At 39.8% G+C, this 17,059-nt stretch overlaps 2 protein-coding genes across 4 annotated transcripts; one reads left to right on the top strand and one right to left on the bottom strand.

Moving 5' to 3' along the window:
• The first annotated feature begins 5,727 nt into the window (after nucleotides 1–5,727).
• LOC130690984 (large ribosomal subunit protein uL14) lies at nucleotides 5,728–6,720 on the top strand. Its single transcript, XM_057513871.2, has 4 exons — nucleotides 5,728–5,803; nucleotides 5,934–6,017; nucleotides 6,088–6,216; nucleotides 6,445–6,720. The coding sequence occupies exons 1-4, from the start codon at nucleotides 5,791–5,793 to the stop codon at nucleotides 6,639–6,641; spliced, it is 423 nt and encodes a 140-aa protein (XP_057369854.1). The 5' UTR covers nucleotides 5,728–5,790; the 3' UTR covers nucleotides 6,642–6,720.
• Nucleotides 6,721–9,979: 3,259 nt separating this feature from the next.
• LOC130690972 (THO complex subunit 2-like) lies at nucleotides 9,980–17,059 on the bottom strand. 3 transcript variants are annotated; one of them, XR_009420700.1, is made up of 18 exons: nucleotides 16,689–17,058; nucleotides 16,451–16,515; nucleotides 16,306–16,397; nucleotides 15,886–16,245; nucleotides 14,393–15,820; nucleotides 14,005–14,256; nucleotides 13,661–13,930; nucleotides 13,137–13,595; nucleotides 12,653–13,072; nucleotides 12,438–12,590; nucleotides 12,277–12,376; nucleotides 12,100–12,214; nucleotides 11,900–12,041; nucleotides 11,762–11,843; nucleotides 10,542–11,705; nucleotides 10,410–10,473; nucleotides 10,275–10,342; nucleotides 9,980–10,212 (listed from the first exon to the last, which is right to left on the bottom strand). XR_009420700.1 is itself a non-coding variant. In XM_057513860.2 (18 exons), exons 1-18 carry the CDS (start codon nucleotides 16,748–16,750, stop codon nucleotides 10,117–10,119), a joined length of 4,272 nt encoding a protein of 1,423 aa, XP_057369843.1. In that variant the 5' UTR covers nucleotides 16,751–17,059; the 3' UTR covers nucleotides 9,980–10,116. The 3 variants fall into 3 exon arrangements, 1 of the variants encoding a protein (XP_057369843.1); XR_009420701.1 differs by having other exon boundaries at nucleotides 10,542–11,702; XM_057513860.2 differs by having other exon boundaries at nucleotides 10,542–10,610; nucleotides 11,787–11,843; nucleotides 16,689–17,059.

Below are 17,059 nucleotides of genomic sequence, written 5' to 3'. Positions count from 1 at the left end.
AAGAAAAGTTCTTCTCGTGTACGAAACCCGACAGTTCAATCAACTTCAGCGTCTTCATATCTTGTCCGTATATACCCCAACGCATTGTTTTTTTAATGCGTTTTTTTCTTCTTCTTCTACTAAAAATCATTTCTTTATATCGCGTCAAAATATGAAAAAAAAAAAAAAACGAAGTTTTCCTTAATGATAAACGGAACAAGGAAATACCGCAAGTGTTTCATGTGCGCGTGTAATTACAGAGTATACACACTAAGGTTTTCTTTATTTTCTTTATCAAAATATTCGTTCGCATGTAGAGGGTAGTTATGGCGGCACGAGGAAAAATAAAAAAAAAACATGTTCAGCGAGTGACACAGAAAACGAAACATTTTCAACATTGCGGTGGCGGCGGCAGCGTCGGCGGCTCCGACTATTGATCAAACCGACAGTTACAAATGGGACGTGTCTGTGCCAACTAATGACAAACCGTATCAGACCGACATTTTTTTGTGTGTGTGTCCCTCCCTTCTGTCCCCATTTGTGGATCGAATAGGAACGAGCTGATATACGCGTCAGCTCACGGATAGATTTACCAAAATAATATTCTTCATTTATTTCTATTAACCCATCCGATTGTGCTTTTCGTGTGTGTGTGTGTGTGTGTGTGCGTAGGACGTACTTCCACCTTTTTCGTTTTCGAGGTAACCCAATCTGAAAAATCGTCGATGGTTTGTGTACGTAATTTCTCTTTAGAAACTGGGAGGGGTCTTATCCGTCGCCTGTCAATTCCGGAATAAAAAATTGAGTAGGGGGAAAATGAATTAACTCGGCGCATTTTAAAACGTAATAGAAAACTGAATTACCATCGCAGTGTATAAGCATAATCCTGATTATTAAATCACCTGGCTTTTTTGCCTTTAGCGATCAACTGCGTGTGTCAATTTACTTCGTGCAACAATTCGAGCTGAAACACAATGATATGTTGGTGTTGTGTTTTTTTTTTTTTTTCGTCTGTTATCACATCCGGCTGCCTGCAGCAAGTTTGGAACACCTTGTCTGTATTGTGCGATTTGCAGCTGCACGCTGCATTTTCGTATCTTTATTCTATACGTACAGAAAGATAGCACACTAGCCAACGTTGTAAAACTTATGAGTTTATTATTCTTCACGACTTAATAAGCCATCGCCGTCAGCCAATCTTACTCTTCTCTCCTCTTTTCCCATTTTCATCTTGTTTTATTAATTTTTCTTCTCTCTCTCTTTTTCTTTTTTTTTTTTTTTTTTGTATTCCGTGACGCGTAAATTTGTATACATAGACTTGTTCTGAGTATAGGCACATACCTTACCTTCTCTGGCCGAAGCCGTCCCGATGCACGTTCATTCCTTACAGTATAATACAATTCGAAAAAGGAATGTCTGACGGCGTGCGTGATAGGAAGAAAAAAAAAGAAATAATCCCGCGGGCCAATAGCCAATCAGCTGGGGCCATCTTGGGTCATCCAATTTCATACCGATTTAGTATATATATCTCGTTTCTAAAAATGGGATGACGGCAGGAAAAAAAAAAAAAAAAAAAACTTGGCCGATGGGAGGGCGCCCTTTCCGAAGTCGATGGAAAAACGAGCTGTCAGCCCGACTCGCATGCGTTTCAATTATAATCAGCAGCTGGCAATCGAGAGAAGTGAATACAAAAAAAAAAAAAAATAACAAGACAAATCAAATCAGAAAAACAAAACAAAAACAAATGAGAAAAAAAAGACTTGATCGCGCTTGTTATCTTCTTTATACCTTCCGAGAAAATTGGATCAACATAACCACTTTGCACGTTGGTGAAAGTGCTTGCTCAGAATAGAATAGGTGGTGCGTGAGATGCGTGACAATCTAAGCTCGTAATAGGTTCCAGCGGATATACTGGCTAAATTTGTATTGATAACATTTAGCGGGAAATAGGACGTAATATGGCGTCGCGACGCTCTGTAGCGAAGAAAAAACGCACGCCATTGCACACACGATGTGTGCGTTATTATTACAAACAAGCACCGGCAGGCAACCAGGTGGGTTATTATTCGAAAATCTATTTCGAGCTCGCGGTTTGCCATTCACATGCTTTTCACTTTACTTTTTTGATTTACTGTTAATTGGTTGGACAAACAAATAAGGGAACATTTTCAAATTTTCACAATGCACACGCTCGCTTTTCTTTCCCGAAATTGCTAAAACTCTGGCTACAAATAGTGTAAGTAACTGGCGGGGTTTCATATAAATACATCAACTGTGCGTCTTGTTTCGTTTTAGGCTCGCACAAAGTGGATCATCGTGGGTTACATTACACGGCCGATATACGTACAAAACTATTGTCTTGTCGAGCAGGGCTTGTTTTTCTTTTTTAAAGTTTACTTGTTGAAATGAAGCTCTTGAAAGACTTGACGCATTATGCAGATAGCTCGGAGGGTATAATACTTGTGGCAGTCAAGAGATTTAGGGACCAGGAACCAATCAGCTATGTTCACACGCCATCTATGTATCTATTTCATTTTCTCAGTGGATACATAATGCAACAACAGGGCGCCCATGCCCTGGCGTTTGCTATATACGTGGATGGGGAGGGATATGTAAAAAAAAATAAGCTCAAAAAAAAAAAAAAAAAAGAAAAGGCAGAGATGCGTGCAACGTGAGTTCGCTTGCTGTTGCTGCTGCTGCGACTCCCCTCGGTTCCGAAATGGAAAATAATGCGAAGGGGGCGATGATCACGCAAACGCCAGAATATGTAATCACAGCCAACAATAGGCGTATCGTGGATATGTTAATACATTCATCTCTCTCTCCCCTGCCTCACTGCGCTGATGCGTCCGTGCTGGCTTCGTTATTTTCTTCGCTGTCTGGCCGATTCATCGCCGTGTGTGGTTTGTTGTTGTTGTTGTTGTTGCATTTATTTGACTCGATGGTGCATGCAGCTGATGTTGAAACCGTGCTGTGGGCGAGGCGGACCCCCCCGTCCATTCTTATGGCCTCATCGTGATGTCATGACGTGCATGCGCCAGCGCGCGATAGACGTATAAGGCCTACATATGCAAATGATGGATTCACGGCTATATTTCCACCGTGAGCTATTCTTGTTGGCACGGCTGTTTGTTGGCCGTTTGACTCGTTTTTTCATTGGCTCAACGGTTTGTATCGCCTCTATATTCCGACGTGTGGAGCACCAAACAAATAGATTCATCTCGCTCCAACGCCCTATCACTCGGCAGCCTATGGTCATGTGTATTTAGCGCTTGGCTCGTATATTCCTTTTTCATGCTAGGGCCGTTACGGATACAACGCACAATATTTTTTTGGTATAAAATTCAATCTATAGACCCTATCGATGCAGGCTTTTCACTTGCTCTGATATTACCGACATCCGGCTCTCGGTTTTCTTGTTCTACTTTTACAAGATTATGCACTGATGACAAGAGCTGTGCCTCTGCCTGAATGACGATAAATAGGCCCGTAATAATTAGTAGTTTTGTTTGTTTGTTTATAATTCGTTTGCGATGGAGGTTATTCTTACGGTGCCTAATGATGCTAGTTACGTGTAATCAAAATTCTAAAACATAATAAGCTGCTTTTGTCAAAAAAATTAGCACAGACCTAGGTGATGCAGAATGCGGAGGAACATCTGTCCCAAGAAAAATGCAAATCTTCCTCAAAGGAAGATGTTTCTGGCGGTGCCAAAGTGCCAGCTCGACAAGTCAATACACATTTTATTATAAACATTCAACGCGGAAAATAGTACTCCAAGCCATAACGTATTGTTATGCTATTTACCAAACGGAAGAAAATAATAAAAAAACAAACTAACTATTTTTATCGTATAAACTTGGCCTGCGGTCCGCCGCCTCTTCCAGTGACCACAATCGTTCAGTTGACTCGTAAACCGTCTTGAAACTAAATAAAGTAAAGTATACTGACTGTCTCAACAACAACTTTAATTGTCATTATAGGAAACCTTACTTTAGGCCTTAACAGATAAACGCTTCCGCTGAAATTTTATACAGTTCCTCGTTTTTTTTAGCGAGAAAGAAACAATTCTTTACACTGTATATTTTTTTCTTTTATTGTTTTCCTCTCCCCAAAAAAATAAGTATCATTCAACATGGTGCACTGGAAACATGTGACGTCCAATACGGAATGACTCGAGCAAATAAAATGTTTTTAATCTGGCGAGTGCTGCGCCGACAGGCTGGCCAGAATGGGCACTGATCGATCGAATCTCGTTGATGATTCGGCAATGATAGTCACAAGCCAACAAACTACGGCCCATATCGGCCGGTCATTGGGAACATGAGCATAAAAAGCCAAAGGTCAGAAATCGTTGAATTTCAATTTCTCCTCCCCCCTGTTACATCAGCAACAACATCTATCTCGTCCCCTCCTCGTTCTGCGGCTTACTGATTTATTGTCACGCATGCAAAAGTAGAAAAGAAAAAAAGGGATCTTTATCTGAGTGCGCACACAAAAAGCCCTTCATGAATCGATTCTGGTTTTCATACGTGCATAAAGGTTCGAATTTTATTTTTTAAATCATCATCCCGTATTGTGTATGGGGAAGTGCGGGTGGTGATTGAAAACTACGGTGCAGATTTGCTTTGTGCCTTGTTGTGTCAATCGCTTTTATTATTGCAATGGAGGAGGAATCGAACAGAGTGAAAAGCGCAAGCGATTCTTGTAAAAGCGTTGATGCTTATTCGAGGCAAAGCAGCAGATATAAAAGAACTGCTGGAAATAGATAGGCTCAGATTTGACCTTTTGTTGGCACGACTGTCACCGCGAACTAGTCAACTACAACAGATGATTACAACCGTCGGTTTGTTCGTCGGCTTGCTGCTATACGGTTGCGGTCGGCCACATCCGAAACCAGAAGTTCCACGTTTACCTTGCCACAGCAAATGTGTGGGTAAGGAAACAGACAAGACGAGAGAGAAAAAGCAAAGCGAAATGTAATCAAAGAAAAAGCATGCCAACGTCGTGGCTAGCTGGTTGTTTCCCCCTATAGAGGTGATGAAGTGGAAGTGGTGTAATGGGTACGAGACAAAACAGATGGTCCTCCATTTGTTGTTAGCGGCGCGCTTCCTTCCAATTTTTTTATATAGGCGATGACCTTTCGTGGCTTCTTTGTTGTGTCTACTGTTCCTAGTTTCATCATTCTGATTGCCACCTAACCAGACCAGACATCCTTCTTTGTATTGCAGAGACTAATAAATACACACGCCCAAACAAGATGGGAACGATTTGTACTTGTTATTCTTAGATTACGGTGCTGACAGCCTTATTTTTTTATTTTATTTTTTTTACAGTTGTCCAATAAACTTTTAGGCAATTGCCTTTCTTTGAAATGAAAGAATACGACCCTGCAAGTCATTCCGTTTAACTGAAAAAAAGGAAGAACCAGAATACTGAAAAGCTAAGTGAGGAAATTGTTTTTTGAATCAAATCTTTCGCAGACGCCATCCAGCGAAGGTAAGTTAAAGCAGTAACGCGTAGCGGCATCTAGCCCTTTGTATTAGAATGATGCATCGCCTAAACAATCAATTCCATCAATTTAACTAATAATATTTCAGATACAATTTATGTTTTTTATTGGCTATGAAAGTTTTTCAATAGAAAATCTGTGAATCTTTTAAACATAGTTTATTATTTGAGAATGAATCGCAAAATGTTTTGTGAAAAGTAAGGCTGAATAATTCCATCTGACACCGCTGTTCGATCTTTTCGCCTGCTTCTTTTCGTCTCGACTCTCAATTCGAGACTCTTTCATTTTCGGCCAACAAGATGTCTAAGCGAGGTATGCTCTCTGTCAATTCATCGACATTTATCTAAAACATCCGTTACTTTTATTAGTTATCGTGTACATTTACAATGTAATCTGTTTGTTGAGAATGTGTAATTGCAATTTTCTGAATCGTTTTGACAAGGACGTGGTGGAACCGCGGGTGGAAAATTCCGCATCTCTTTGGGTCTCCCCGTGGGAGCCGTCATGAACTGTGCTGACAATACAGGTTTGTAGTCTTCATTTCTATTATTTTTCTTTAAAGCATTCGTTGGTATGCTAATTTTTTTCATTATCAGGAGCAAAGAACCTGTACGTCATTGCAGTTTATGGTGTCAAGGGTCGTCTTAATCGCTTGCCTGCTGCTGGTGTTGGTGACATGTTCGTTGCTACAGTGAAGAAGGGTAAACCAGAGCTGAGGAAAAAAGGTAATCTACTAGAAAACTTCCTATCATGTTAACCCTCGTGCAGCAAAAAATGGATGGTGGTTTCTCTGCCATTCTATAACTTTCAGAGGGTAGAATAAAGAATGTCTTAAACTCAGAGCTTTTTCCATGAAGCTGCTTGACCTGTCGGCATTGACACTGCCATGTTTCATGTAGAACATTATTGAATCCAGGAGGAATTGATCTAACTTTAATTTTTCTATCTTTCAGTTATGCAAGCAGTAGTTATTCGGCAGAGGAAGCCATTTAGAAGGAAGGATGGAGTATTTATATACTTCGAAGACAATGCAGGAGTGATAGTAAATAACAAAGGAGAAATGAAGGGATCAGCTATCACTGGACCTGTTGCCAAGGAGTGTGCTGATCTATGGCCCAGGATTGCCTCCAACTCCAGCAGCATTGCTTGAACATCAGTATTGTGCTCTGTACTCCCTTAACATCTGGTTTAATGAGCAGCAATACAGTTCATCCTCAAAAAAATGCAATTTTCTACTCACTTCTCAGATACCAGCAGTAACAGTTTAGTTCATGTGTCAATGGTTAGATATTTGGCTCCAGTCAAGTAGATTTGAAGTGAGTTCAGAATTTTGTAATTTTTATCATTGACAGAACGGTAGATTGACATGTTTAACGACATACGTGAATGCTGCGCTGCAAGTTTGCATCGATTTGATATGCTTCGATGCCGTTCAGTTACGCGGGCTCTTAGCGAATAAGTGTTACAGATCATGTAACATACAGGTAAATCGGGTGCCAATACATAAGGTCTGAATTAATGGTAGCACACTGAAGCTATAAATTTGATAGAAGAACATTTGCTTTCTTTTATCCACGACATATTGGGATGAGAGAATGTTCTGCAACAAATTGCAATGCAAAGAGAATTTAGGCTAAATTCGAAATCTTCTCTGGCGAAGCTTTACTTTCATTTTGTAATGTTTAAGTTGTCAAGCATTGGCTAGTATTTCAGTATCATTGGGCTGGTAGGAAACTGTAAATTATTAAGAAACTCCAACGTCCATTAAACGCTATATTGAAACCAAGCAGAAAAACGGCGTTACACGAAGCTATCGCCGTACTTCGTGCATGATAAGAAAGCCCCTGGAGGGGGGGACGGAAACTTCGTTTGAAACTTACTGCACGGGGATAAAAACTGGTAGGGGCTTTCCATCTACCCATCTAGGATGTAAAGAACCTGTAGAACTGTGAATATAATTTGTTTTCCGGTATTATTATAAAAACGAGCTTACTTCAACGACTATCATCCAGTTACCATTTTAGTTTTACTGAAGCAAGTCCAACATGTGGCGACTATTTTCCTTTGTAATTTTACTAATTGCCTCCTCTATCTGCATACTTCCCTTACCGTCAAGATGCGACATAATCCGTTCGAATAAAATCCGTTCTTCTCACAACAGCCATATGGCTACAAGGAGCAGTAGAATAAAAAGTGAGACTTCAGTTGAAAGGATTGGGGAACTTGGCAATGTAAGTACTTCAAATTTTACCATCCCGGCCTCCAGTTGTTACATTTGCGCTATATGTCTTGGAGCAATATCTTTTTAAAAAGGTAATTTTTCTCTTTTTTTGCTGCATTGCAGTCAATGGAATGTCCATTCACTGTAAAAGAAAATATGCAAACTAACCGAATCCCATCAATGTTTTACGAACTGGAATGTCTTTATTGCAAAAGCAGAAAAAAGGGAAAAACATTCGACTGCTTACAGCTCGAGACCGAAATGGAAGTTGTTTTTCTGAAGGTAGTATGAAGCCACAAATACATTGCTGATGTTCAATACTAATATGATACTCACTTTTGCTCAGGAGGATGGTTCTTGGTCCAAACCTGAAAATTTAACCGTGAAGGCGGGCTGCACCCGTTCTCCGGTTCTAAACAAGTCAGCCAAGACCAGACATTGATTGTTGCTTCAAAGTACAGTGGCAAAAAAGATATTCTAATTAATAAAAATTTCACCAATCGAGATTTGTCATTCCGCTGTTTCTCTATGCACATACAGAATTGTCAATTTTAGTCTAAATAATAAAAGTTGCAACTGGCATCACGGTATAATGTAATCTGTCCGATTTTGTGATGAGTAACACGGCTTATCAGTCATTCTCGCACTTGACTGCGATATCACTTTGATGTCATTATACAAGGGAATCGCGCAGAAATTGTTCATTGTCTCGGCTTAGTATTTCTAGAATGGTTTGTTTGCGATGTCAAGTTATCGAGAGAGACGGTGGCTTGTACCAAGAGGAAAGGATACAGTTGCTCAAAGTTGACAAACAAAAACCGAGCCTCATCCTCTAACAGCGACTCACACTACCCATCAGCAAAAACAAACAAAAATAAGTACAACGTTTAAAAGCTTACAACAACGAAAAAAATATATACAATTCATTCTTTCTGTCCCTTATTATGTGATGTCATATCTTGAAGTATCTTGTCATTGGGCTTTTTATTATTATAGTAGCTTGTTAGGCTTAAAAATAACAAAATAACAAACGACAAAATAATCCCGGCTTTTTTATGTATTTCATTTTTTTTCCTGTTGTCTTGTTTTTTTCAACTTGTTTGTAATTTCAATGAAACTGAAAAGGGAACACCCTATTCATCGTCCAATTTAGAATGTAAATAGTGTTTTTAAATTGTTATATCTAGACTTTTAGGAAAAAGATTCGTTTTAACGAAAGTCGGGCTTATTTTGTCGGGCTTATTTTTGAAATCTGACTCTTATGCAAAATCTGTGCTTAATATTTTTCACCTGTAATTCACTAAATATATAATCAAAATGAAGATTGGTTCCCAATAAAATATTAGTTTTCGTGTTGGTCTTAACAATTTTTGAATAAATCGAAATTAAAGTGATTTCGAGTACCACCACTTTGAATTCAAATAACTTGATAACTATACGCCCCACATAAAAATAAAGTCATTTTTCGTAATTATCGTTTGATTTAGAATCGGAATCATGCATTTTTAACCACATCTAGATTTTTGTCAAAAATGAAAAAGTGGGAAGGCTATAGCCTTTCCACTTTTGTCAAAATCGGCCAAAATACCAAATCGCTTGGAAATCGTTCTAAATCACACTTGATACTCAAAATTTAATGCTGATTTCGAAAATCTTATTCGTTTTCTCGTCAAATTGCCCGTTGTTGAAATATTTTGAATATTCATACTGCAGCACCTTTTTTACCATTGTTTCGAAAACTTGGGGTTTAAATGAAAAACAAAGGTCATATTCGTGATTCTTATTACATTTCGAATCTAAACCATGTACAGTAAGTTGACTATTTTGTATTTTTCCGAACAAAATGTAAAAAGTGAGGAAATAAGGAAGGGAATGAATAAAATTTTTGTAAGAGCCTTAACTTAACTTTTTTTTTTACGTTTATTTAAGAAACTATATGGCATGTTTGCATAAAAATATCAAATAATCAACTAGTTATACATGATTTGCATTCAACATTCATCGAGAATCACGAATATTAGCTTTATTTTTACGTGACATGTTAAGTTTTTGAGATAAACGTAAAAGACGTGCTTTTATATGTGAATTACCATGGGAATTTTTTCTAACAAATCTGTAAAATCCCAGTCATTGGAATTTTCTGAAAATCACATTCATGTTATGTGTTTTGTAAATCTCCTCTCACCTCTGGTGTAACCATACTCATAAGCTGTGTCGATTAAAAACAGGAGAGGACCCAACGAAAATGGATTTACTATACACCCTAGTACGATGAAATGAATTTATTGTCTAGGCCTCAAGGAAATCAATAAGGAAAGAATCTAACATGACAAATTCAATTCCCTAAAAACAGAATTTAAATGACAAATATGAGCAGACGCTTCAGTTTTTAACTTCTCGTTTCTCATCTTCGTTTACTATCCGTGGAGCGACGGGCTCGTTCCGGTCTCTCTGAGCGTTCAAATGACCGATCCGAAGCCTCGCGTGAAAGAGGCGATTCCTACATACAAAGAATAAACTATACTGACATTAAACACTTAAAATAAAAACATGCTGCTATACCCTGTTGTGTACTCTTCTGTCCCCGTTTCCATCCGAGGGACTTCCGTTTCCGTGGCGTGGAGATCTCGCTATCAAATGACAAAAACTATCATGAAACAAGGAAGCGAATAATAAAGACAGTGTAAATTCAAATACCTTTTTCTCGTTCATCCTCTTTGCGACGCTTCACATCCATTAAAGCATCCTCCAGCAGTCGATCCTTAAGAAGATAGAAATAAAATAATTGAATCACCAAGAAAAATAAATAAATAATTAACAAGTACATACCCTTTTGCGCTCGCCCTTCCTTTCGCGTCGTTCTTCTTCGGTTTCTTGAATGTTTCGTCGTTCCTTCCGCTCAGCCTTTTCCAGGCGGCGCTCACGTTCACGTTCAGGAGTAGAAGGACGACTCTGCAACGACAACTCGAGGTGTTAAATTTACCAAATTGGACGCATCTTTGGGAAACAAGGGGGTTTCATGAACGGTAAAATGCATGCGAGGTGAAATTCATATTCACACATTGGAGAGGAAGACATTTTTGCCTTACGCCTGATACGCCGAGAATGTACAACAAATCCGGGACACTTTCCCCTTTTCGCAGCAGCTCCATTTTCGTCTCTGTCGCTGTCCCCATCAACGATCTCCTACCAATATCATTTGGGTCGTAACTTACCCCAGCACCGAGCATGTGAGGGGATGTGCGCAGCCACGCGAAGACACTGAGGGCATTCGACATCACAGTCCAAATATCCGCGCAGGTCGGGTGATCGGTCGACCAGTTTTTTTCATCCAAAACAAAAACATTTTTTTGCTTGGCTCTGCCTCGATGGCGATGGGAAGTTCTCGGTTAGTGTCATGTCTGCCGAAGAAGCTGCTGTTGATCCGTATGCAACAGTAGATGCAACTGCTAGATCTGACCAACTCCGTCGCCATGCCGAAATTGTAACGGACGTGACTGCACAGCAACCCGGGCTTAAGTGTGCTCCTTGCAAAAAACAAGGCTTCCGGTCTTACAAGCACGTGAGTTATTCCATGGATGGAGGGGCGCATTACGATTCACCGACATTCCGGGGATATTAACAGGCAAATATGATTTTTTTAAATTAAGGGATTCCGAGACAGCTTCTACGATTGAATGTCTTCCGTGTTGACAATGTGACTGAGTGGCCTACACTGGGTTTGATCTTGTCCCGCATTTGGCGCTACGTGGACGGATTGGTTTACTGTGAGCGAATGGGCCTCACTCGCACGACCAGGGGAGAAGTCGCAGACACGGTGTGCGGGCGCAGCTTATAAATTTTTTTTTTTATATATATGATTTTTTTTTGTTTTCGTTGAGTGACAGCTTGAGAAGAGCGAAGACGCAGACTGAAGTCAAAGGTCAAGGTCGGCCGCCTTGATACTAACCTTGGTGGTTAAATTAGCATCCGTCTTCCGGCGTTTGGAATCTACTAGAAAAATTAATCAGCGTTAAATTTTGATTTCAAACAAAACAAAGACACCATACCTCGGTCGGGATCGGTAGCTTCAACGCTAGATCCGTTGTAATTTTCTCTGTCACGTTCCGTCCATTCCTCCTCACGATCAGCCTAGTACCATCATAGTTAAAACCTGTATCAATAACGTGTGCGTAGACTCTTATTACCTTGCCCGAATGTGGCCTTTCTTCTTTGTCTTCTTTCCTTTCTTTGGTCCTTTTCTCTCTGGTTCGATCGCTGGTCTCCTCCCTCTTTTCAACCACGTCTTTGTGCCTGTCCTTTTCTTTTTCTTTCACTTTATTCGTCTCTCTAACGGTCACAATCGAGTTTAAAATTTATTCGATTAGTACAGAATTAAATGAGTTACCGAGTTTCCTTTTTGATCTCCTTGTTCATACCGGCGGTCACTGGGGTACTCGATTGGGATTCGCTTTGCGTAGAGGAAGGAGTGTCCTGTGCGTTCGTCGATGTTTTATCCACTCCTATCGCGCATAAATGTTGGTTAAGGCTGAATGTTACGTAAACGAACCGTTTCAAATCATACCATTTACTCCTTCGTGTTTTGAAACTCCATTTTCGGGTTGCGTAGCAGTATTTGTGGTTCCAGCAGGTGGATGGGCATTTTGTGGAGCCGCCTTTGTAACCTTTTAAAAACGGGAAAAATGATCTGTATTTTAATACCAACATCTTTTACTTGAAGCTTACAGGTTTCCTGTTCACAAGATGGAAGTCGTATTCTGGAATCATGGATGCTTTTTTATTCTTTAACTGCCCACTGTACGAAATCGCCATTGCTGACAAGTCTTGCCGTTTGTCCTTTTGCTCATTGCGCACGGATTCAACATGCCGATCAATTACCTATTTAAAATCACATATTATTTTATGCTACAATCATGTGTGAAACATGTTGGCTATTTTACCGATCCAAGTGGTGTTATGACGGGGAAGAATGGCAAGATACGTATCAAGACAATCAGCGCATTTCGAATCTGTACATAGTCCTTTGACTCCAGGCACACAACTAGTGCTTTGGCAATTTTGTGGTGCCACTTGTGGACGACATGCCGATAATTTTCAAAGTCAACATGATCATTCGTTTCTGAAGGCTGGTTGCCGACCCGAAATTTAGTGACAAAGCCTGGATAGTTGGCACAATCTTCGTCGAATATCTTCTTGCTTGAATGCCAGTGCATTACAGTCTCAAGCATGGCGCACAAAAAGCGACCATAACGATTTGCTTCGTTCTCAGTGCATGACGTCACAGTATATGTGATATCACAAAATATGCGATCGTAGCAAATTAAAGTTGAAAAGTTGGGCGTTTTCAAATTGTGCATTAGCTGCAAACCAAGAATGCATAGATGAAGTAAACAACAAAATAAAAATAATAAAATGCAATAATACCTGTACAAAGCGGGCGCAAAATAAGGCATCGATAGCGGTAAAAACACAGCGAGGAAACAGACACAGTTGTAAGAACTGTGTGATTGTTTCTGTTTTTGCTAATTTCGCTGCTCGACAAAGGAACCAACCATCTTTTTCTTGTGTCAATCTAGCCATTATACGTTCATTGTGATCTTTTTGCTTCTTTTCTTCTTCCTGAAGCTTATCTATAAGTGCCGTACAACGATCCAACTCTTTCTTTCGTTTACTGGCAGGTAAGTCCCGATTTTCATTTGTCTGTTGAATCGCCAATTTTAGTCGTTGCACTTCACGTTCGTACGCAGTGCTGGGCACCGACAAGTCATAGACGGTCAACGACCAAAATGTGGCAAAGAACTGAGGAGAGAGATCTTCCCACACTCTAGGAGCGCACAAGGGCCGGACCGATTCGCAAATAGGAGTCATGACCAGTCGCACAGCCTACAAATAAGTTCACGCTAAAATTGTTTAATCTGTCTGAAGTCTTCGGACAAACGGACACTTACCTCTAAGTACTTTTGCGTCTTTTGTGCTGGAAGAAGATTTTTAGAATTCTTTTCAGCCCGCCGCAACTCATCGTATTTGGAATTGATTGAATGGGCAAACATCGGGCGTGCCAAAAAAAATGCGACATCAGCATGAATGTGATAATCAGATAATAAAGAGCCTAACTGCGGCAGTCGTCTAACATAGTCGTCGACACTCATGTTCAGAGCCAAGAATGTCCCAAGCTGAACTAAAGTATCTTGGCATTGGTCGTAAAGTTTACCAACAAGCTACAAAATAGAAATTTTTTAAAAAGGTTACAATATGCTGATTAATCTAATTACTACATCAAATTCCAAAATACCTTTAGATGGTTATTCTGTGTTTCTCGGTAAACGACACAGTTGCGCTGTTGGGCGATGAGAAGACAAAGTGGTATTGCCAGATTATGTTCTAGCAAAGTTTCCTTTAAACGCTGAGCGGCCTTCTTTGTAACTCGTACTTGACCAAAATGAGCTGCTTCTGCTCTTAACAGCTCACCACCTTGCATTGCTTCCATATGTTCTTTGGTCATTTCCTCAGACGCTTCAATTCCTCCCATTTTATGCACCATTTCCTAGATAGAAATGCAAAATTTAATGAAAGGCAACAATGATTTCACTCAAAGCAGAAATATACCCCTTAAATGGTTTCTGACTATTGAAAAATACTTGTAAAAGAAGAAACAATGAACAACATGTCGGCCAAAGTACCTGAAGAATGAGAAGATCCAAGCTCTTCTGTGCCTTCAGCTGATTAGCAACATATTGAAGTAGTCCAGTGAGGTCCATGTTGTACTTTTTGTAAATTGCACCACAGAACGCTGATAGCGCAGTCAACCACATTGAAATGGTGGTTCCATCATGATTAGTGCGTTCTTTATCCGGATTCGAAAGAGCTTCCAAAACACAATAACCCAGAACGTCGTACGAAAGATTTGTCAGGTACTTGAGTGAATCCACAACAGGTCCGATCAGGTTGTCGTAAATTTGAATTTGGGAGAGGATGTAGTCAAAAAGAAAGCCAGGACAGCTATGACTCAGTTTCCCAAGTACTCGGCCAGTCGGCTTGACGTTATCCTTGCTCACACGCTTCATGATGTACTTAATGCGCTTGACACAATCTACCTTACGACGGATGAGCAGCGAGTGACTCTGGAATGTGTCGTTTTTCCATAGTCCATATAGTCGATATCGGTGCTCGTAGGGTAGTTTCTTCAAAACATTCCAGACTTCTTCTGCTACACAACAATTGGATTCCATAAGGGCGAGAGATGGCAACACGACAACATCAAAAAGAGTTAGGACGTCAAAGTATAGTGAATCCATTTCGGTTGGAACTTTCTTCGAATTGTTCAACCCGCAATCGTCCAATGCAGTATTGCACAAGCGAATTAATTTGTGGAGGAGGACGGGATCATTATATAAATGCGGTCCCAAAGAGAGAAGCATTGGAAACGCTGTTTCTCTCAATTCACTCATTTCCTTGGCTGTCTTGGGAAAATTCCATACACCGACCGCCAAAACGGGTTTTCCTGGAAGCTTCGGAGAAATGCAACATCGTTTACGATAAACTGGCTCAATGACGTAATCGACGAGCTTGCAGACACTGTTTGAGATTGGGCGATATGATGTAACGAAGAATTCTGGGTGACGCTTAAGAAGCGTTGAAGCTTGTTCCCAGGCTCCAATAGAAAGAAGAGCTTCGCATAATCCAAACTTCTGGTTGTACGGTGCCCTTTCTTCAATTAATTCTTCAATTTTGTCATCTTCTTTCGGTACACTGATGATGTTCATTCGGCGAGCGTATTCTTTAGCGTCTGCTAATTCTTTGGCAGCAGATTCCTCGATTTCGCTGTCTTTGGGTGTAAGCCAACGATAAATATCATCTAGGCGAATAACACCGTGCTGCAGTAAAAGCGCGGTAATGACGAACAGAGAGCGTGGCGTAGAAGACGGGTCGTACGACGTAAATTTGAATCCTAAAACTTCGCATAAAGTCAGGGAATCGGACATGTACGATCGAATTAGCGGAACAAAAAGACGACTATGAAGTTGTGGCCGGCATTCAAACGATTCAAGAATAACATCCAATACACGATTGGGATCTAAGTTGAAGCAGCCAATTAAAGACTGTATAACCTTTACAAATAAAGGGCACGTTGAAAGACAAAATTCTTTATCCAATGGAAATTCATAATTTTTACTTGTAAAATGTATAGAGGAGTTATTGTATCATCTATTTCTTGATTGAGTTCAGTTATAAGCTTGGCATAACCCTCACTCTCTTCTCGTAAAAGGTTGAACTTTTGCTGCTTGTAAAATAACTTTGTCTTCACTTTGATGAAACGAGTGTAAAATATCTTTTTTGTTTTTAGTAAGCTGCAGTCTTGTAAGGTATCAATTTCCAACCGCTCTTTAATCAGTGCATCACTAAGCCAATTTTCCAGCTCCTTCAACATGCTGCACAATCTCTGTCTTTCATCATTATTCTCAGTTACCAATGTTTCATGATCAATGACATTCAGAACATCTAGTGTCACTGATGCTAGATCACCATGCAAACCCTGTTTTAAAAATGTTTAAATTGTGAATACAATTACATTGTTAAAATTGAAGGATTTTACCAAAATGTCTCCAATGGCTGATAAAACTAAATCCTTCTTTATTCCACCTCTGATGGCTTGCCAAAAAAACTCGTATATGGCACGAAACAGCTCTAAATATATAATAACATAACATGAGGAAACACAAGATCATTTAGAGACAAACCTTTGTTATCAATGGAAGGAAGACTACTACTGTCTGAACCAATCCAGCCTGCAAGCAGTTTCATACTAGAGCAAATAATCAGAAAAGTATTTTAATGGGCCACTTCATCAAATACAATTTAAAAAATCTCTAAATTGCTAAACACCAAAGTTTTTCTTATGAATCAAGCAATGAAGAAGCTATGTACTCCAGATTGCTTCATTTTTTTCCTAATCAAACCTAAGATGCACTGACTTACAATTCAGTGTGGCCATGTGTTTCCCACGTTTTCCATATATCTTGTGAAATTAAGGACGCCATTTCTATCACTAAAAAAAAAAACACTTTTCGAACTTAGAACTATCCTCTTCACGCCTCTCACGATGCTATTCCCCTCTCGAATTACTTAGTCCATTTAAAGTAGTAGACGCGAAAACTAACGGCAAAGTTAAGACATCCAACACGAAAGGAATATAAACGATTGGTACGATAGTGATCCAGTTTACATCCGAGTTATTTGATACAAAACCACAATACAGATTCACCCCTTGCTTTACTACTTCGCTATATCTGACGCGTTTCCAAGCTCCCACGTCCCAACAGTGTGCTTAGCGATGTAGGGTAACTCGT

This window comes from Daphnia carinata, chromosome 1 (genome assembly GCF_022539665.2).
Source record: "Daphnia carinata strain CSIRO-1 chromosome 1, CSIRO_AGI_Dcar_HiC_V3, whole genome shotgun sequence".
NCBI lineage: Eukaryota > Metazoa > Arthropoda > Branchiopoda > Diplostraca > Daphniidae > Daphnia > Daphnia carinata.
The sequence above is the reverse complement of the archived record's forward strand: the minus strand, read 5'-3'. Positions and strand labels throughout refer to the sequence as shown.

What these genes read in the sequence shown, in the direction of transcription:
- LOC130690984 (XM_057513871.2), top strand. An exon ending in GAACTGTGCTGACAATACAG is followed by an intron (nt 6,018 to 6,087) that starts GTTTGTAGTCTT and finishes TTTCATTATCAG; the next exon opens with GAGCAAAGAACCTGTACGTC. An exon ending in ACCAGAGCTGAGGAAAAAAG is followed by an intron (nt 6,217 to 6,444) that starts GTAATCTACTAG and finishes TCTATCTTTCAG; the next exon opens with TTATGCAAGCAGTAGTTATT.
- LOC130690972 (XM_057513860.2), bottom strand. Translation starts at nt 16,750, where the DNA reads ATGGCGTCCTTAATTTCACAAGATATATGGAAAACGTGGGAAACACAT. An exon ending in TGGATCTTCTCATTCTTCAG is followed by an intron (nt 14,257 to 14,392) that starts GTACTTTGGCCG and finishes ATTTCTATCTAG; the next exon opens with GAAATGGTGCATAAAATGGG. An exon ending in ATCTTGTGAACAGGAAACCT is followed by an intron (nt 12,377 to 12,437) that starts GTAAGCTTCAAG and finishes CGTTTTTAAAAG; the next exon opens with GTTACAAAGGCGGCTCCACA.